Below are 20,906 nucleotides of genomic sequence, written 5' to 3'. Positions count from 1 at the left end.
TATTTGTGAAGGGTGAGTGTCTCTACCTATGTCCTATATGGCTCATGTTTTTGGTCTGTGGTACCATCCCATATGGGTATCCACACCTATGTCCTATGTCTCATGTATGCTGTAGATGCACTTCTAGGGTCAGAGATCGCTCGGGTGACAGGGAACGATGTGGACTCAGGACCTGCCCTGTGGTATGTGCTGAACCCGCCTGGGATCCAGGGCCCTTTCAGTGTGGGGCGCTATGGAGGCCGCATCTCACTCACAGAGCCCCTTGACTTTGAAAATATGGACTGTTATCAGTTGCACCTGCTAGCCCGTGATGGGCAGCATGAGGGCAGTGCCAACCTCACGGTACAGGTAGAGGATGTCAACGACAATGCGCCCACCTTCTCTCAAAGCCTCTATCAGGTATGTCTGCACTGAGCCCTCTTCCATAGCCTCTACAAGGATGCCTAGGGTTTTCCCCTCATACCCTCTACTCCTCTACAGCGTTCCCAAGACTTCTCCTGAGCCCCTCCTCTGCCCCAGAATCCCCCCAAACAGAAACACCTCAGTGTAAGGGTTCTTTGTGGTCTCATTGCCACCAACTCCCAACTCATTCAGTAGACGACTTTGAACAAGTCTCTTCCACTCCTCCTCGGTTTCCCCACCATAAAAGATGGTTAGATTCAATTGTCCCTCAAGTCTCCTAAAACTGAGGAACTTAGCTTAGTTAGTTGATATTAGAGGCTCACTACCTTTATTTCTAAACTCTTTGGTTTGTCTTTTTACCCTAGGGAAATCTTTAGCTGAAGTTCTAGGCAAGAAATCCTTTCCACTTGTCTGAACTGGGGTCCTCTTTAATTGTGGGTAGGGTGATTTTGTTCCTATGTGCAGTGTCTGCCTCAAAACACTGCCTGTTCCATGAAGGGAAAGAAGGTGAGCTTCAACATTTTTGAGCTGCTGTTTCAATGCAGCAGTTTTCCTTTGAGCACTTTTGAATAGTTTGTCTCAAGCTAATCTCTTGAGGACTTTACCGTCTTTTTATGACTGAGGCATGGCTACCAAAAATTCTCAGAAATGTAAGCCTTTGCTCTATCTTATGCTCCCATTTCTTTTTCAGCCCCAGTGGCAAATGTTGAAGCTTTTCTCTGGGGTTTCTGGTTTCCCTATCTATAAAATGGAAGTCATAATAGCAACTGCCTCCCAGGGTCGTCGTCGTCGTGAGGATCACATGAGAGAACATAAAGCACTTTGCAGACCTTAAAGTACCTGTAAAATGCTAACTTTAACAAGTTTTTTCAATGGTCTGGGAACACCTGAGTTTTTCAGCAAAACCTCATCATCTTGCTTCAGTTGTTGATAAGAAAATGCAGGCTCTATGCACTACCATTCTTGATGTTGGTTTGGTGGCATTGCTCTGAACGGAATTTCTCCTCTCTAGTGCTTAACATATTTGTGGCCATCTAATCCACATACGTAACAGAAGACAGTTTTGCCTCTTTGGTGAGCTCTTTTGAAAACTCAATTGTATTGTCTATTCTGAATTTTCTCCCTCTTCTCCCCCACCTCCCCCACACCCGGTTGCTGATAGTCATTTATCAAATTGTGTAATCTGAGGATGAGGTCCTTTTTACTTTTTCTGGTTCTGGGACAACCTCAATCTTTGGTCCCCATCTTCATTTCCTGATGTTGATTCTTTGGCACTCAGCCTCTCACAAACCAACCCCACATTCCTTTTTTGTATACATTCATCACTCATGTGATTCACCCAAGCGACAGTTATAACGAGTCAGATCTTCTGTTTTATTCATTACTGTACATAATATGTGCTGGGGGTGCTCTTGCATCCAACTGTTGAGACCTTTGTTCTCTTGGTCTTTTGATTTTACAAATAGAACACTCTTGTCTACTGTTCTGCCTTTTCACAAATTCTTTGTCAACTCTGCCATCCAAATTGCATTATCTTAGTGGGATGCTTCTTTAGTTCATACAGCAGAGGTTGCTCTAGAGTTCATCAAGGTTGGGACTCCCCTTTGGGAATCCCTCTTGGCAACTGCACTCCTGTTGTGCATTTTGCATACTGTGTTCATCACCTTGTAAAAGTGTTGTGGTATCCATTACGTCTCTAGAACTGGATGAGTCACATGCATATCTGGTGGGTGTGCCATACCATTGTGTACTTGCTATACAGTTTAACTGTATACATTCAGTATTGCTGTCCCTTTCTGTATAAGTCTTTTCAGTTTAGCATCTACCTGAATCATGAATTTTGTTGCCTTTTTCTCCTACACATTGAATAGGAGAAGGGCAGGAAGTAGTATATGCTTTCTCTGGAATCTCACCATCATTGAAATCATCCTGTGGGATTTGCAGACACTCTTACCATGTTATATCAGACTGCCTGGTTTTCTGGCCTTCAGCTGACTCATGTTTCTCCTTGAAGACTTTTCATCGATATGTTCCTCTTCTCTAAGTCAGAGAACTGCCAGGTCTGCAGTGAATCCATTACAGGTATGACCGACACTTCCCATGATTCTTATTGTCTCAGTGGTACAGGGTCTTCTATTTCTTAGAAGATGGCAGTTTGGACTTACAAAATTTCACTCATGGTACTTTCCCATTCTATTCTGGAGATCTAGCCCTTGCCTCACCTATAGATAAACCATTTCTTTCTGTTATAGGAGAGCTAGCTGTGGCCCTTCTCATAAATGGATTGTCTCTTCTTGACAATTAAAAATTCCCTTAAGTCTCCTTGCTGTTGGACCCCCTTCTCTCACTAGGGCTTTTGTTCTCCTGATCAGTTCTTTCCCACAAGGGGAAGAGGGTGTCTAAATAAGTTTCCAGGTACTGTCTTCTCTTATTGGTGTAACCAGTATTTCTGTATGATACAAAAGATCAAGTAATTCACAGAATATCAAGTGAGGGATTTTTCCAATCCTGATCTTTGCTATGAATTCCTATACAGTTTCCCAATACTTTTAACTTTCTTTTCAATATTCTTAAAATAGGGCACTCTTATGATTTATCAGTTCAAAGCATCACAGTGTATTAAAAATCTTATTCTCCATTTCAAAAATGGTAATGATGTAAGTTATATTTAGCAAACCAATTATGTTAAATTAATCATTAAAGATACAATCTGAACAGGAATAAAATGAAATGAGAGAAAGGAAAGAAAGATAAAAAAGCATTTATTAAATGCTTACTATGTGCCAGCACTTTGCTGAAGTCTGGGAATACAAATACAAGTAAAAAAGAGAGACCATTTCTGTCCTCAAGGAGCTTATATTCTGACAGGGAAAGACACAGCACTGTCAAGCACTTTGCATTTTTACAATCAGAAAAACTGCCTATGAGAAACAAAAAATATTTTTTAAAAATCCCAGATGTAAGTCTTATCAGGTATATCAGGCTTTAAGCAGAGTAGACCCCATTCACTTTTAGGTCACCCCTCAGCCTGCTACTTGACTCCTTACTATATTCATTCTCATCATCCTGAATTCTAGGGTATTTTAGAGGAGTTTTTGAATACTTATTCATTAATTAACAAATGGCAATATGTATTATTATTAACCAGTTGAAAACCCATCTCAATTTATCATCTTAATAAACTGGATAAATCTCCTTTCCCGTAAGTGGTTACTCATATTTTTCTATTTCAAAACCCCCCAATCTCTTAGGATTAAATAAACAGTAAAGTTACTGTCTATCCAATCTATCAACAAAATAACTGAGTAAAAACACAAAGACAGTTATTTAAAATGTTTTAGTTGTGAGAAAGATTATAACCAGTCACCTCAAAATATCAATGTAACTGCAGATGACTTCTCATTACTTCTGGAAACAGTCTCATCATTTAATTCATTATGGATACCAGTTAAGTTTCTTCTGATAAAGACCATTAGAGGAGATAACCATTAACTTGAACAGTGGTGAGAAGGACATTCCAGAAGAGGGAGACTAATGGGGTCCATGGGCCAAAAACAATTATACAAGGATTGACTGGAGGAAGTGGAGATGTTTAGCCTTGAAAAGAGAAGACTTAGAGGGAGACATGAAAGTTGTCTCTCTCTCTCTCTCTCTCTTTTTTTTTTTTGGCCATCATGTGAAAGAATGAGGAAAGAGATTCTGCTGGAACAAGCTCCAGTAGAGATTTCTGCTGGGCTTCAGAGGGCAGAACTTGGAAGAGTAGGTGGAAGGTGCAGCAAAGGAGATTTCAGTTGAAAATAAGGAAAAATTTACTGACAATTAGACCTATCTCAAAGTGGAAATGAGTTGTCTCAAGAGGCAGAGTAGGCACCACTGGGTGTGATGGCACACACCTGAAATCCATGCTACTAATGAGGCTGAGGCTGGTGCATCTCTTGGGCTTGGGAATTCTGCTGCAGTGGGTTAAGCCAGTGAGTCCAGCAATAATTATGGTGAAACAACAGGAGCAGAGAGGTGGAGGGGAGCCCACAAGATTGCCCAAGAAGAGGATAAACTGAGACAAGTTTGAAATGGAGTAGATTAGATCTCCTGTTCCAATAAGTAATGTGATCAACCTGTGAAGGGCCATATCATTTTCAGTCTGGTCAGGATAGGGAGACACAGTCTTTAAAAAGTAGGTTCTTTTGGGCAGGTAGGTGGCACAGTGGAAATAGTGCTGGCCCTAGAGTCAGGAGGAATTGAGTTCAAATCCAGCCTCAGACACTTATTAGCTGTGTGACCCTGGGCAAGTCATTTAACCCTCATTGCTCTGCCAAAAAAAAAAAAATCAAGGAAAAAAAGGTAGATTCCCCATCACTGGAGGTCTTCAGACAAAGACTGGGTGACTATTTGTCAAGGATATTGTAAAGGCAATTCCTGATCGTCTATGAGTTGAGCTAGATGGCCACTGAATGAAGTCTCTTTGAGCTCTGAGAGTCTGATTCTGGGAATCATAGAGGCAAGACACCTTTAGGAACAGGTAGCCTGACTAGGAGAAGTGGTTCAGAGCAGAGGAGTTATTCTGGTAAGAGTATATTCTGTGATGTAAATGATTTAGTTTTGGGATAGGGCAAGTTGGTAATGAAGTTGAGGGACAACTAGAGTCCCAGAACGTCAACAGCAGGCTGTTGGGCTTCTCAGTAGGGTCCCTGGCCAAGTTATAGATGTCACACATGCATAAATTAGCATCCACAATCATAGTAGGCCTCTGGTCTCCAGAGACGATCTAGGACTAAGGTATGAAGAGGCTTTAGAAAGTTCTACCAGGCCCACGGGCAGAATATCACAGCACAGTTTGTGGTGCTTCTTTTTCTTTGTAGTATTTTGTCAGCCTTTGACAGGGTAGTCATTGGAGTAGTGGCCAGCTAGCCTGAAGCATAAACAAAGCCTCCCTCTCACGGATGTTGTTTTTCAGAGAAGCTGAGGCCAGGCCTCTTCCAGCTTCCTAGGTTTGGAAGTTGGCAGCAAGGGGGTGACAGAATAGTGGGTTCATCAATTATAACATAGGCAACGGCCCCAAGGACAGAAGTTAAGGACATCCCATATACAAACAATATTGGGTTGGTTCTAGTATGGCTATTGCAGACTTCCATAGGTCAATTCAAACCAAATGGATTGTCCAAGTTCTACAAGAACTAATCCATTAGGGCTACCTTCTTTTATCTCAGGCCCTAGATTCATCTGCTGGAAGATGCTGTTCTCATCCTGTCCCTGACCTACTTCCTCACATCCACTACTTTGCCATTTCTTTCCATTAGGAGTCATTGAAGACCTTCAATAACTACTCTTTGGAACTCTCTATAAACACAACCAGTTGGAAGTTAAATAAAAACCTGTCTTAGGTAGTCAGAGGAAAAGTTCCAGGCCAAAGTTGTAAGCTATCCATAGATGACATAATGAAATCTGTGGATGACTTGAAACTGGGAGAGATAACCAGTATATTGGATGACCGAGTCAGGATCCAAAATAACCTTTATAGGCCAGAACAATAGGAGAAATATAAGAATAAAAATTTAAACAGCAATAACTATTAACTCCTTCACTTGGATTCATAAAATCAACTGCAAGAGTTCAGGATGGAATGACATAGCTAGGAAATAATTTTCATACAAAAAACTGGGTGTTTTAGTGAACTGAAGTTCATTGTGAGTCAGCGGTGTAACATGGGACACCACCCTTTAGCTAACCCCTGTTGTTTGCCCCTGTTCTGGACTAAACAGAGAATGACTTAACCATGGCAGCTGGTGGTGCATCGGATACGGTGCTGCGGTTAGAGTCAGGAAGACCTGAGTTCAAATACAGACTAGCTGTGTAACCTTGAACAAGTCACTTAACCTCTACCTGTTTCAGTTTCCTTATCTGTAAAATGGAAACAATAGCACCTACCTCCCAGGGTTGTTGTGAGGATCAGATGAAATACTTGTAAAGGGCTTAGCATAGTGCCCAGCGCATAGTAAGCACTATACAAATGTTAGCCATTTATTATATGGGAAGGTAAGAATAATCTAAAACCTGCCCAGCAGACTACCTCTCTAGGGAATCATAGCCACAAATCGGTGCCAAAAGCCTAATGAATACAGGAACGTATCGGTAATCTCTTTACCAGGGTGGGGCAGCATTCATAAATTCATCTGCCCCAAGTTAACGGGCTAAGTAACCCCCACCTCAAGACCTCCAAAGAGACAAGACAGTTAAGGGAACACATGGGTAAACACAGCACACTTACACATAGTAAACGCACAGGCAACTAGTAAGATATAAAAGATGTCCATTTTCTCAGACATCTTTGTTGGGGAGCCCAAAGTCTGACAGATGTGGGAAATGATAGGCTGACAGAGGCCTCAATAGCACAGTTGAGCTCAGAATAGGAGCACTGACAGCCCTAGGAGGAGAATGCTCTTGGGACAGCTGTACCAGGCAGCCTGGGAGGAGGGCAGAGTCAAGGGCTTGGGACCTGGCAGTGAAGCAGGAAAGGGCTAGGGGGCAAGGCAGGGTCCACAAGAGGAGTAGGACCCTCATGGCTCCCTCTTTTGGGGCACAAGGCCCACAGAAGATTAAGTGGTATAGGGATGGAGAAGTATAGTCCCTAGTTGTTAACATCCTGGGAAAAACCCTAGAGTCCCTTGAAATCTTAGCAATGACTGTCCCAAAGATGCGATGGTCATTTCCTTTCTTGCACATTGCCTTCATCAAACCTTACGCACCCAGTCAGTCCACTATCAGGCAGGTGGGCTGCTCCAGCCCTCTCTCATCCCCATCTAGGGAGCCTTAGCCATGGCTCCCAAGCCTAGGGTAGGTAGAAAGTTAGGAAGAAGCTCAGCGCACGAAGAGGACCAGGCTGCTCCCAGAGTCAAGCTCACACCCATCCTTTCTCCCCAGGTGACTCTGCCAGAGCACACGACTCCAGGCAGTGCAATCCTCACCATCTCTGCCACTGACCTTGATTCTGGGGACAATGGCCGCATCTCCTACCACCTGGTGTCCACCTCAGAGGGCTTTGACATCGACCCCAGCAATGGTGCCACTTCCCTCCCCACCTCATTCCCTAGTTCCCTCCTCGCTCCCTGCCTTTCCTCCATGGACTCCTATCTCTTCTCCAGTTTTCCCCTGCCCCATTTTTATTCACTCATACATTAATCAAATATATAATACGCAATTGTTATGTGCACTGGGAAAGATATGAAGTTGATTCCTGCCCTCATGGAGCTCAGTATAATGGGGGGATAGCATAAAGAACTACAATATTATGTTTGTGCCCCTGCTGGCCTGGTCCAGCCTTCACCCCTCACCCTACTCTCTCCAGCCTGTTTCGTCCTCACCTACTTACTTCCCCCCAGCCATATCCTGACCACTGGCTTCCTTCCACTCCCAATTTGAGTCCCCCCGTCCCTGCACTCCCCTTCTTCCTGCTAATACCCATATTCCCCTCTTTAGGGACCCTGTTCATGACTCAAGCAGCCTCTCTGAGCTCAGGAGGTCTGGGCACAATGGACATGGTGCTGGAAGCACGAGATCATGGGGTCCCAGGGCGGACAGCACAGGCCACAGTACATATTCAGCTGCAGGATGAGAATGATTACACTCCAAGCTTTGTCCAGCCCCACTACCACATCACTGTTTCTGAGGACCTCCCACCAGGCTCCACGGTTTTAGTCCTAGAAGCTACAGATGCCGACCAAAGCCGACTCCATGCTACACTGGATTATACTATCATCAGTGGCAACCGTGGTCAAGCCTTCCAGTTGGAAAGGCACCTGGCAGAGGGTGGGTCTGACCCACAGGCTTTGGGCTGCCTTGTATTGCTTGAGCCACTGGACTTTGAGAGTGTCACTGAGTATAATTTGACTGTGTGTGCAGCAGATAGAGGGAAGCCTCCACGAAGCACAAGTGTCCTCGTTGTCATCACTGTGCAAGATGTCAATGACAATCCGCCTGTCTTTGCCCAGCCCCATTACCGTGTGGCTGTGCCAGAGGACACCCCTGTAGGCACTGAGTTACTGCGTGTAGCAGCCTCTGATGCTGATCCTGGACCCCATGGTCTGGTTCACTTCACAATCAGCTCTGGTGACCCTGTACACCTCTTTGAGCTAGATGAAAGCTCAGGTGTCCTCCGGCTGGCACGACAGCTAGACCGAGAAGCCCAGGCACAGCATCAACTGGTGGTTGAGGCAGCTGACCCCCCCGGAGCCCACTTTGCACTGGTGCCAGTTACTGTGGAGGTCCAAGATGTTAACGAGCATGGGCCTGCCTTTCCCTTGCTTACCTTGAGTGCTAGCTTGCCTGAGAACCAGCCTCCAGGAACACTGGTGACCACACTCCACGCCCTGGATAAGGATACTGGGGCCTTTGGGCGTCTCCACTACACGCTACTAGAGCCAGGATTAGGACCAGGACTGGGGTCCACACACTGGGACATGTTTGCACTGAATGGTTCATCAGGTGAACTTCGGGCAAGAGTGCCTTTTGACTATGAGCATACCCGTAGCTTCCGGTTGCTTGTGGGCGCAGCAGATGCAGGGAACCTCTCAGCTTCAGTCACCTTGTCTGTGCTAGTCACTGGTGAAGATGAATATGATCCTGTCTTCCTAGCACCTTCATTCCACTTTCAGGTGCCGGAGGGTGCTCGGCGGGGCTACAGTCTAGGCCATGTAGTGGCCACAGATGAGGATGGAGGTGCTGATGGTGTGGTCCTGTACTCCCTTTCTGCTCCCTCCCCATATTTTGGGATCAACCAGACCACAGGTGCTCTGTACCTTCGAGTGGACAGCCAGGCCCCAGGCACAGGGACCAGCGAAGCTGGGGGAGGGGGTCGGGCAAGGAGGGAAGCACCTCGAGAGTTACAGCTTGAGGTGGTGGCTCGAGGGCCCTTGCCTGGAGCCCGAAGCGCCGCAGTACCTGTCACTGTGGACATAACCCACACAGCTCTAGGCTTAGCACCTGACCTCAACCTGCTGTTGGTGGGTGCTGTGGCAGCCTCGCTGGGTGTGGTGGTGGTACTGGCACTAGCAGCCTTGGTGTTGGGGCTGGTACGTGCCCGTGCTCACAAGGCGGAGGCAGCCCCAGGGCCCACTCTTCCACCTGCCCCCCTTAGCACCAGCTCCCTGCAAAAACCAGGCCGGGATGCCCCCAGCCCCCCACATTCTGAACACCTTTACCACCAGACACTACCTGGATACGGTGGGCCTAGTACAGGAGGTCCTTACCCCCGTGGTGGCTCCCTGGACCCTTCCCACTCCAGCGGGCGTGGTTCTGCGGAGGCAGCCGAAGACGATGAGATACGGATGATCAATGAGTTCCCCAGAGTGGCCAGCGTTGCTTCTTCATTGGCTGCCCGTGGCCCTGACTCTGGTATCCAGCAGGACGCTGACGCTGATGGACTGAGTGATACATCTTGTGAGCCGCCACCACCCGATGCCTGGTACAAGGGCCGAAAAGCTGGGCTGCTGCTCCCCGGTCCTGGCCCAGGGCTCTATCGAGAGGAGGGCCCACCAGCTGCCAGCGCTGCTGGGGCCTTCCTAGGGGGCTGTGGCCTGAGCCCTGCTCCTCCTGGAGACTATGGTTTCCCAGCTGATGGCAAACCCTGTGTAGCAGGGGCACTGACAGCCATCGTGGCGGGCGAAGAGGAGCTCCGGGGAAGCTACAACTGGGACTACCTGCTGAGCTGGTGTCCCCAGTTCCAGCCGCTCGCCAGTGTCTTCACTGAGATTGCTCGGCTCAAGGACGAGGCACGGCCCTGCCCGCCTGCGCCCCGCATTGACCCACCCCCCCTCATTACTGCCGTGGCTCACCCTGGGGCTAAGTCTGTACCCCCTAAGCCAGCTAGCTCCTCTTCAGGCCCAGGAGTCCGTGGTCCCTTCCTGCCCACCCACCGCTCCCCCATTAGCCATGAAGGATCCCTGTCCTCAGCTGCCATGTCTCCCAGTTTTTCACCTTCACTGTCACCGTTGGCTGCCCGCTCCCCCGTTGTCTCCCCCTTTGGGGTGGCACAAGGACCCTCTGCCTCAGCTCTGAGTGCAGAGCCTGGCCTGGAGGCCCCTGATGAGGCAGAGCTACATATCTAGACTGGAAAGCTCCCAGGGCCCTCTGCATAGTCATGAGGACACAGGATAAGCCCAGTGGCCTGTCCCCTAGAGGCCTTTCCCCAGTTCCATCTCCTCTCATCACTAGGTTGGGGGAAGGAATTACTCCAGGGTCCACTGATTCCCCCTGGTGGGGATACTATCTGGCTCCCCAGAGATACCCCCTCCTAGACAATAAATTCAGTCACCAACCCTGACAGAGGGGCCCTAACAGGCCCAGCCTAGATTCCCCCAGGGCTCGGCATATATATCCCTTGGGGCCCAGGCCCAGTATATATATACCCTGCCTACAGGCCCTAGCATATACAACTCTTGAGGCCCAGCATATACAAAGGCCCAGCTTACATCCCCTGGTCTCCAGGAATCAGTATATGCATATCCCAGGTCCCCAGGGTTCCAATCTTTGTTCCTCTGACCTGGGCTTATCATATATATTCCCCCAGAGCCCAAAGTTTACACCAGTATGTATACCTTCTTGACCACGCCCTTTTCTTAGATCTCCCATCTTCAACCTGAAGCCCAACATAGACACAAACACATTCCCCAGATCTACCAGCTCTGAGATCTGGCACCAGACATCCTTGGCTAGGAATCCTCCCAGTCTTCATCCAATCTCTAACCCTCTTCCCAGATGGTCAGACACTTCATCTAGCCTGTTTGGAGCCTTCTCCTACCAGAAAGCAGACAATCCTGGCCTTCAGTTTACCTCCCCAAACCGGACCTGGGTCAGTGACCATCCTCTTCCCTTGCGAACTGACTCAGGAACAACACTTGTGTCCTTCTATCTCCCCAAACTGCCTTTTCCTCCCTTTGCCTACATCTCCCCAAACCAGTGCTGTGCTGGTTTTCCCATCTTACAAAACTCCAGAACTGAGCAGGGCAATATATTTACCAGAATCTGCCTCTTAGGTCCCTCTTTTCTTTGCCTCGGTTCCTACCAGCACCTGTACTGTCCCTCCACTCCCCACACCCCCACTCCCAGGCAGGGGGCTTACTTCTTTGAGCCCTGATGTTTTCAAGGCTGGTCTCCCTGAGCCCAGGAGAGGAAGGAGCAGACCAGGCTGGGTCCCCAGGGGTTCTCAAGCGAGTGGAAAGGAGGCTGTCAGTGGGAACTCAGCTAAGAACTGGGGGGGATAGAATGGGGCAGGTGGGGGGGGGGCGGGAGGAGGAGGAGGAAGCCTCCCTCGGGAAGAGGTAAACTGAGGGGACACTGTCCTTGGAAGAGTAAACAAGAGTAGGAACTCTGCCCTGGGTATAGTCCAGGGTTGGGGGTGGATTCTGAAAGGGGCTTAGAGGAGTTCTGTCCTGGGGACTCGGAGAATGGGGACTCTGCAGGGGTAAGACTTCGGGACCCCAGCCCTGGAGAGCTCAGGGCAGGGGCTTTGCCCTGGGGGCTCTGCTGCTCCCAGAATCCCCCCTCAAGGCCCCGGATCCTTATTTATTGGGTGAGGGGGAGCTCACGCTGCCCTCGTACCCAGACCCAAAGTGCCAAATACTCTCACTCCGGAGCCTTAATAAAGAGACTGTTTGTACCTGGAGCTGCCTCCCTTTGTTTGGGGGTGTTGTGCCTGTTGGTGCGCGTACGTGGGTGCGGAGCGGCCATACGCACGGGGTGGGGGTTGGGGTGGCCGTCTGATTCTGTTTGTGAGGACCCGCCCAGGCACGGGGTTTGCGCGTGTCTGTGGTGAGGCGGGGTTCCCCTGGCCCGTCCCCCACCCCGCCCCGCCCATATACCTGGGAAAGTTCCCACGCTGAACCTGAGTTCTTTCTATTTCCAAGTGCCGGCCATGGGGCCAGAGGTTTGGTAAGCCCGGGGCCAGGGGCCGGGCGGGGGCTCGGGACCGGGTTCTTTCTTGGGTGTTCCCGGCCCAGCTCATCTGCCCTCCCCTCCCCCCGTGTTCCGCAGCGTCCCCGGGCCCCTGCTGCTGCTGCTCGTCGCCTTGTGTGTCTGTGCCCGAGGCCTTGGTCCAGAGCCTGACCAGCCCTTCCTGTGAGTGCTCGCCCCTAGCTTCGTCCAGCTTCCCTGCTCCCCCCACACCAACTCTTAGATTACCCGCTTCTTCCATGTGGTTGATTTGGGGAAAGTACTATAAGGAGAATTCTTGTTATTTCCGCGAGTAGCACCCCCACCCCCCCACCCCCCGTAACCCTTCCCCAAATCCCCACCCCTCCTCTCCACAATTCTCCCATCAGACGCTTCCTAGCGATGGATCCTTGACTCCCAACTTCCACTGCCTTTTCCCTCTCCCTCCACCCCCCCCAATTCCCCAGCAGCCCTTGGTGCGAAGCCTCGGCCCCAACATTCGTAGTCCCCTTTCTCCCATCACCCCAAGGCTGGTACGAGCCTCTAAAACAGAAGCTAAACTGCAGTTTCGCACACTTCTTCCCCCATGTCCCCAGGCCGCCGCCAGGGTGGGTGTCCCTTGGCCGTGTGAGTCCTAATGAATCACTGAGCCTGACTTTCGCTCTGAGGCAGCAGAACCTGCAGCAATTGCAGAAGCTGGTGCAGGATGTGTCCGACCCTGGCTCCCCCAGTTACGGTGTGTGTGGGGGGGAGGGGGGGACAGTGCGGTGTGCGCACATGAGTACTTACTGGAGGGAGGATCTCCCGTGCCCAAGGGCTGAATATATGGAGTGGGTGAATGGGCCCTCACAGGGTAGTATAGGCTGCATATTAATTAATCCCTTCTTTCTCCCATGCCAGGGGCTCTCACCTACCCCCTCACTCCCCCCCTGCCTCCCATAACACACAATTGTACTAAACCCAGTGGGCTTTTGTCTCTTTCTCTTTCTTGGAAAATGCAGTTTTTGAAGCTGGTAACCAAACTGTTTCCTGGAATATTCTACTCCATTGGTTTTAGGGAGACTTGTCTATTAGTTCTCTCCCTGTCTCTCTGGACAGCCCCTTTCTCTGTCTTTAACTTGAATCCCCTGACCAATCTTTTACGGTGTTCTACTTATATGCAGGTGATTCCCAAGCTTATAAATCCAGCCCCAACCTCTGCCCTTAGCGTCAGTCCCCTATTTCCAAACTCTGGCTGAGTGAAACCAGGGAAAACTCTTTGGAAGTGGTGGTCTTTGAGATATACCATAAAGAATGGGTAGGGAGGCAGCTAGGTGGCACAGTGGATAGAGCACTGGCCCTGGATTCAGGAGGACCTGAGTTGAAATCTGGCCTCAGACACTTGACACTCACTAGCTGTGTGACCCTGGGCAAGTCACTTAACCCTCATTGCCCCACAAAACAAAACACACACACAAAAAGAGTGGGTAGGGTAGGATTTTGACAGCAATTTGAGGGTATGGGGAAGGAAGGTTACACATTCCAGAAAAAGCACATCATGAGCAAAGGTACAAAAATATGAGTGACTTGATAGTCCTGCTTGGCTGGAGTAGAGTGTAGTAGCATGGAAAAGAGCACTGGATTTGGTGTCCTAGAAAAGAATTGTGATGACAAAGCTTAGTGAATGGAAAGAATAAAAATCACCAGCCCAGGGGCAGCTAGGTGGCACAGTGGATAGAGCACTGGTCCTGGATTCAGGAGGACCTGAGTTCAAAGCCTGCCTCAGACACTTGACACTTACTAGCAGTGTGACCCTGGGCAAGTCACTTAACTCTCATTGCCCCCCCCCAAAAAAAAAAAAAAAAACACCAGCTAAGTGAGGAGATCTGTGATGAGCCAACATCCCTCAAGGATCTTGAAAGCTGGGGCTGAGCTCCCAACTCCTGTGCTGGTGAGAGGTTTCCTGAAGAGAGCAATGATTCTTTCAATCTACCCTCCCCCTCTTCCCACCAGGGAAGTACCTCTCTCTGGCAGATGTAGCTACCCTGGTGAGGCCATCAGCACTCACTCTTAGCACTGTACACAAATGGCTGCTAGCAGCGGGAGCCCAGGATTGCCAGACAGTGATCACAGAGGACTTCCTGACCTGCCAGATGACCGTCCAGTGAGTGGGGGACTAACTGCCTAATGAAGGAGGGATAAGGGGCTGTAAAGGTTCTCCCCACACTCCTACTTCTAGTCATCTCTGACTCCCATCTTTATGGCTTCTTATCTCCAGGCAAGCAGAGCAGCTCCTTTCTGGGGCAGAGTTCCATCGCTTTGTTGGGAGACTGGGGGGAGGCCGTGTTGTGAGGTCCCCACGCCCATACAGCCTCCCTGGGGTCCTGGCTGCCCATGTGGATTTTGGTAATTGGTTTGGGGGAGATTGGACGTCGGGAAGGGAGGGAAATGGGGTCCTCCCTAGAAGCTAACTCTTCTTCCTCCCAATGCACAGTGGGTGGACTGCACCGATTCCCTCGAGCATCTTCCCTACAGCAACGGCCAGGACCACGGCTGGAGCTGGAGGACTCCCTAGGTGTGCACTTGGGGGTGACTCCAGCTGTGATTCGTGAGAGATACAACTTGACTGCACAAGATGTAGGCTCTGGGTCTCCCAACAATAGCCAGGCTTGTGCCCAGGTGAGCCCCTCTCCCATATGTGACATAGAGCACATACTCCACTGAGAAGAAAAATTAATTTCTCCCTATGTTACCCAGCTGACTGTGACCTTTTCCCTCTATTATTCTACTCCTGCTTCCCATCTAGTTCCTGGAGCAGTACTTCCATAATGCTGATCTTGAAGAGTTCATGAAACTCTTTGGAAAGAGCTTCCCTCACAAAGATTCTGTCAGTCGAGTGGTTGGGCAGCAGGGGCATGGCCGAGCTGGTCTGGAAGCCAGTCTAGATGTGCAGTACCTCATGAGTGCTGGAGCCAACATCTCCACCTGGGTCTACAGCAGCCCCGGTAGGCCATCCCCCCTCCTCCCCAAACTCAGGGATTCAAAACTCGAGAATCCTCGGAACCCTCAAAAATCGAGCCTAACAGATCCCCCCTAGAAACTCTTCAAACCTAAGGAACCCTTCCTTCTTTGGAGGATGAAAGGTAACTAGTGTGGTTGGCCAGCCCCCAGCATAGGCATAAGGGAGAAAGGTGACCCTGGCATGTTTGGCTCCCCCATCTAAGGGTAGAGAGAGTGACCTTGGTATGTCTGACCCTCAGGCCGACATGAGACCCAGGAGCCTTTCTTGCAGTGGCTCCTCCTGCTCAGTAACGAGTCTTCATTACCTTTGGTACACACTGTGAGCTATGGGGATGATGAAGACTCACTCAGTACCGCCTACCTTCACCGTGTCAACACTGAGCTCATGAAGGCTGCTGCCCGAGGCCTCACTCTGCTCTTTGCCTCCGGTATTGGTGCTTAGGACCCCTGATTCTGATATAAGACCCAATGACCTGCCCCGTTCTTCCCCCAACCCCTATGATCCAATAGAATTGATTCCTACCCTGGTCCTTAACCCTGATTTCCTACCCCAGCCAGGATTTCCCATCTCTTCCCAACCCAATGACCTTTCTTTTCCTCATCCCTAACTTCCCCTAAGCCTCTTCAAGGAAATCCTCATTTTTCCTCTCTTTTCCAAATTCCTGACTTAAGAAACTGACCCCTGGCCTGTCCCTGTTTCTTCTATTAGGGGACAGTGGTGCCGGCTGTTTCTCAGGCCCAAAGGGCCACTTGTTCCGTCCCAGCTTCCCAGCCTCCAGGTAACAGTGACCCTCCTCCCCACCATCACTTAGCTACTTCTTTCCCAAGCTTATAACTCCAAACTGAGATACTCTCTTCTCTTAATGGTGAATTTTGAGACCCCTGACCTGTGACCTCTGGGACCTTCTAACCTAGGACCTGTAGGACTGGCTAACCTATGATTCTTGGGGCCCTGACCCCTTCTGCTGACCTAAATCCCCAAATGCTAATCCTGTGACCTCTATGTCTGCAGCCCCTATGTTACCACAGTGGGTGGGACCTCCTTCCGGAATCCCTTCCTGGTTACAGAAGAGATTGTGGACTACATCAGTGGTGGTGGCTTCAGTAACATCTTCCCAAGGCCTCAGTACCAGGTGTGAGAGTGATAACTTAGTCCCTTCTAGGCTCCAGGAGAGCTCAGGCCTAAGTCCTGAGGAAGGACATGGCCCTTCCCAATATTCCTAGTCTGAGAGAGATAATTGCATCTGGGCCTGAGAGGGAGAATCAGGCTGGGCTCAGAGGACCCATGACTGTTCTCTTTTCCACTTTAGGATGAAGCCGTGTCCCACTTTTTGGGCTCTTCCACCCAACTGCCTCCGTCCCAATACTTCAATGCAAGCGGCCGGGCCTATCCTGATGTGGCCGCACTCTCGGATGGCTATTGGGTAGTTAGCAACCGTGTAGCCATCCCCTGGGTGTCTGGCACTTCGGTGAGTCCCTCCAAGCACTGTCTTCTCCGGTCCTTCCCCTGTCCCAGTTCTCATGCTTTGAGTATTCAGTGCCTCACTGAGAGCCCATGGGGCCTCTCCTGTCCCCTCACTACTAATCCTTTCGTACCCTTTCCTTCCTCAGGCCGCACACTATCCCTGCTGCTAATCCTGCCAAGCAGAGAGGCATGCTGCCTTCCTCTACTCCTTATGCTCTAGCTCACATGCACCCTTTCCTCCTTCCACAGGCATCCACCCCTGTGTTTGGGGGCCTCCTGTCCTTAGTGAATGAGCAGCGACTCCTGAAAGGCCGTCCTCCTCTTGGCTTCCTCAACCCTCGACTCTACTCACTGCAGGGCCGTGGCCTGTTTGACGTAAGTTGCAGGGAGGGTTTTAGGGGGTTGGAGTAAATGGGAGAAGAGATGAAGGGGTGAAATGGGAGAGACAGAGAGGCTGACGTTTGTAGAGAATATGGGAGGGTTATGAGGCATTTGCGGGGAGGGGGTTTGGACAGGCCCTCAGATATAAAAGCCCTTTCCCTTTTATCCACAGGTGACTAAAGGCTGCCATGAGGCTTGCCTGGATGAAGAGGTACAGGGTCAAGGGTTCTGCTCCAAGCCTGGCTGGGACCCAGTCACAGGTTGGGGAACCCCCAACTATCCTGCCCTGTTGAAAGCACTGCTAGACCCTTGAGACTTGATCTTAACCCTATTCTGGAAGGATGCCACCCTGACCCTACCCTGCTGCTGGTCCTGCTATTTGATCCTCCCCTCACAGACAATCTCTCTTTCTTGCTGTGGCCACTAAGTCAACTCCTGCAACAACTAATCTTATAACTTCCCTAGGCACTGATCAACATCACTACCCCTTACCAATATTTGTAGGGCTTAATTCTTCCTATTTCTTCAATTTTCCCTGCCAGGCTATTGCAGCCAAACATGCCCCAGGCAGTCAGAGCCAGTATAGATGTCCTCATCTCTTCATGAGTGTTCCCTTTCCCACAGATACACTTCCACACTGCCCACTGCTGTTTGTATTTGCACGAAAATAAAGCCCATGCTCTTGTGTGCTCTTGTTCTCTACCACGTTCTGAACTGCTTGAGGGGCAGAGAGGGCATTGTTTCCTTAGTCTTCTGAGAGCAGGGCTGGACTCTGACCCATGGACCTGCATATTGTGTGGAACCAGCCTCTGACCTATAAAAAACTGGAGCTGAACAGAGCAGGCTAAAGACGAGAGAGTCGGGAATTAAAGAGAAGTTTAATTTTCAAAGTGAGGAAAATGGCTTGTAAGCAAGGACACCTGTGCCAGGGAAGAACAGAGCCTGATCCTTACCTCCTTGTCATTTGCTGAGATTTCCACATGAATTTTTACTGCCTGGTAACCCAAGGAGAGAAAATAGAACATAGGTGGGGAAGGCTCCAGATACCGTGACCTTTTACCTTGCTTTTAGAAAACTTGGCTGGAGCAGGCTGGAGCTAAGCTTGATTGCAAGTGGGATGGAAGGAAGAAGTGTCACCCATGCAATCATCTTTCTCCCTGTGAACAGTAAATGAAGTTAAAAAAATTTATCTGTGCAGAATACTGGGCTAGGCACTAGTGGGAAGGGAAGGCAGGAGCAGTGTACAAGTATAAATGATGTAAAACTGGGGCCAATGCTCTCCTTTTTATTTTTTTGTGGAGCAATGAGGGTTGAGTGAGTTGCCCAGGGTCGCACAGCTAGCGTCAAGTGTCTGAGGGCGGATTTGAACTCGGGTCCTCCTGAATCCAGGGCCAGTGCTTTATCCACTATGCCACCTAGCAGCCCTCTCATTGAATTATCTCATTTAAGCCTCAGAACCCCCTTGAAGTACGGACTGCAGGTATTTTGGGGGGGAGGGGCAGTGAGGCAATTGGGTTTAAGTGACTTGCCCAGGGTCACACAGCTGGTGTTAAGTGTCTGAGGCCATATTTGAACTCAGGTCCTCCTGACTCCAGGGCCAGTGTTCTATCTACTGTGCTACCTAGCTGCCCCTGGCCAATGCTCTCTCTCTCTCTCTTTTTTTTTTTTTTTGCGGGGCAATGGGGGTTAAGTGACTTGCCCAGGGTCACACAGCTAATAAGTGTCAAGTGTCTGAGGCCGGATTTGAACTCAGGAACTCCTGAATCCAGGGCCGGTGCTTTATCCACTGCGCCACCTAGCTGCCCCGGCCAACGCTCTCTTAATGGAATTTAGATCTCTCCCCAAAGGGGAAGACTGGAGAAAGCAAAGGCCAGTTCTTGAGATTTAAATTCCTGTCTTCCTAAAAAGGGAAGGAAATCAGAGAAAGACAATGCCTGTGAAAAAGAAAGGTTTTATTAAGTAGGGAAGAAAATTTAACGTGATCATGGATACTAACCAGCCTATTGCTGAATAAGACACCAGGTAACGGACTGCAGGGGTTTATATACATTTTAAACAAAAGCAGGTAAGGAATTTGGAGAGAAGAGTGGGTTATATTAAAATGAAGGACTAATACCAGACCACCCCCAGTCTTGGCCAATCAATTAAAAATATGTATATCCTTTTCAATGGGTGGGCTGAGTGGCCCCTTCTTGGAAGGGGAAGTCTTCCCATCTAGACAAATGAATTTGTCTTCACCTATGCTTGAGTAGAAGAACACAAACTGGGTTGGGATGGGCTGATCAAGATCAAAAGAAAGTTAATTTAATCTCATCAAGAAGGAAAAAACTGAATTGGGAGGGGGAGGGGGAGAGTCAGGACTTCCAAAGAAGGGAGAAATCTGAATCTCACCAAGATATTAATTATTAAATATCATTTCATATAGGGGCAGTGTAGTATAATGTAGATAATTATAATATTTGATATTGTATGACAAAACCATTACAGTTAAAAAAACAAAGTCTACAACGTCTGTGACAAGTCATCTAGCCTACAATAATTTACAACACTTTACAAATAACATTGTAAAGGTCAGGAGCAGGGTTTGTTTTTTGTTTTTTGTTTTTTACAAATTGTTATTGTTGATCAGTTGTGGCCAACTCTTCGCCACCCCATTTGGGGTTTTCTCGGAAAAGATACTGGAGTATTTTCCATTTTCTTTTCCAGTTCTTTTTACAGTTGAGGAAACTGAAGCACACAGGGTTAAGTGACTTGCCTAGAGTCACACAGCTCCAGTGTCTGAGGGCAGATTTGAACTCAAGATGTCTTCCTGATTTCAAGCCCAGTGCTCTATTCACTATTACTAGCTGCCCATAGTGGCAAAAAGTATCATTGTACAGAAATGATGAGCTCAACATAAGATTTTGCTAAGGACACAACCACTTGCAAAAAATGTTTGGATGTAATATGTCAAAGTGTAATGTGCAAAATTTACAAATAAAGGATATTTAACAATATGCATAATAAAAACACCAATAGATAAGCATTGCTTGTTCAAGTGCAAACAGCTAGATTAATGTTGGAACCAAGTCCTGGGATTGCAAGTCCAACACTTTTCCACTGCTTTCAGTTTTCACTACAATACCCTTCAGTGTGTGAGAGGGGAATATGGACCAGGTCTTAAGGGGAAGATACTGTCAAGGGAAATGCCACCCCTAGGCACAAAGGAGGAAGAAAAAAAATGCCTCTGGCCTCAGGGTTAGCTTCCTAGAAGAAAGGGAATTTTGGCCACTTGAAAATGGACCAGCCTAAAAATCCACGAAGAAAAAAAGCAAAAATAGAGTAGACATAGCCCAGATTAAGAGATGTAGTTGGATGGGCAGTGCAGTGAGTTACAGGAAGAATGAGTAACTAGCTATTGGAGAGAGAACTAAAATAGAGGGAACTGACAATTTCTGCATACTTAATGCCAAATGTATTCATGTTACCGTTTCTTTTCTTTTTTTTTTTTTTTTGGTGAGGCAATTGGGGTTAAGTGACTTGCCCAGGGTCACACAGCTAGTAAGTGTCAAGTGTCTGAGGCCGCATTTGAACTCAAGTACTCCTGATTCCAGGGCCGGTGCTCTATCCACTGCGCCACCTAGCTGCCCCCATGTTACCGTTTCTTAAAAGTGTAGATGCTACTGATTAATAAAAGTAAAATCCCTGTAAAGAGTGGAGTTGAGTTTACCGTAGCAATTTGCCATATACGGGGTGG

At 48.7% G+C, this 20,906-nt stretch overlaps 2 protein-coding genes across 2 annotated transcripts in view; both read left to right on the top strand.

Moving 5' to 3' along the window:
• DCHS1 (dachsous cadherin-related 1) overlaps positions 1-11,659 on the top strand; it is an 83,067-nt gene extending 71,408 nt beyond the window's left edge. The window contains exons 19-21 of the mRNA XM_043992623.1: positions 116-399; positions 7,321-7,459; positions 7,876-11,659. Coding sequence (XP_043848558.1) covers positions 116-399; positions 7,321-7,459; positions 7,876-10,502 — 3,050 coding nt within the window. The 3' untranslated portion in view covers positions 10,503-11,659. The remainder of the gene's footprint in view (positions 1-115; positions 400-7,320; positions 7,460-7,875) is intronic.
• Positions 11,660-12,223: 564 nt separating this feature from the next.
• Positions 12,224-17,855, top strand: TPP1 (tripeptidyl peptidase 1). Its single transcript, XM_043992624.1, has 13 exons — positions 12,224-12,324; positions 12,427-12,510; positions 12,921-13,060; positions 14,317-14,467; positions 14,582-14,709; positions 14,798-14,982; positions 15,110-15,308; positions 15,564-15,752; positions 16,034-16,103; positions 16,337-16,457; positions 16,635-16,793; positions 17,039-17,164; positions 17,343-17,855. Exons 1-13 carry the CDS (start codon positions 12,308-12,310, stop codon positions 17,481-17,483), a joined length of 1,710 nt encoding a protein of 569 aa, XP_043848559.1. The 5' UTR covers positions 12,224-12,307; the 3' UTR covers positions 17,484-17,855.
• The last annotated feature ends 3,051 nt before the right edge of the window (positions 17,856-20,906 follow it).

Source organism: Dromiciops gliroides, chromosome 3 (assembly GCF_019393635.1).
Source record: "Dromiciops gliroides isolate mDroGli1 chromosome 3, mDroGli1.pri, whole genome shotgun sequence".
NCBI lineage: Eukaryota > Metazoa > Chordata > Mammalia > Microbiotheria > Microbiotheriidae > Dromiciops > Dromiciops gliroides.
This window is presented reverse-complemented; position numbering and strand designations above follow the sequence as displayed.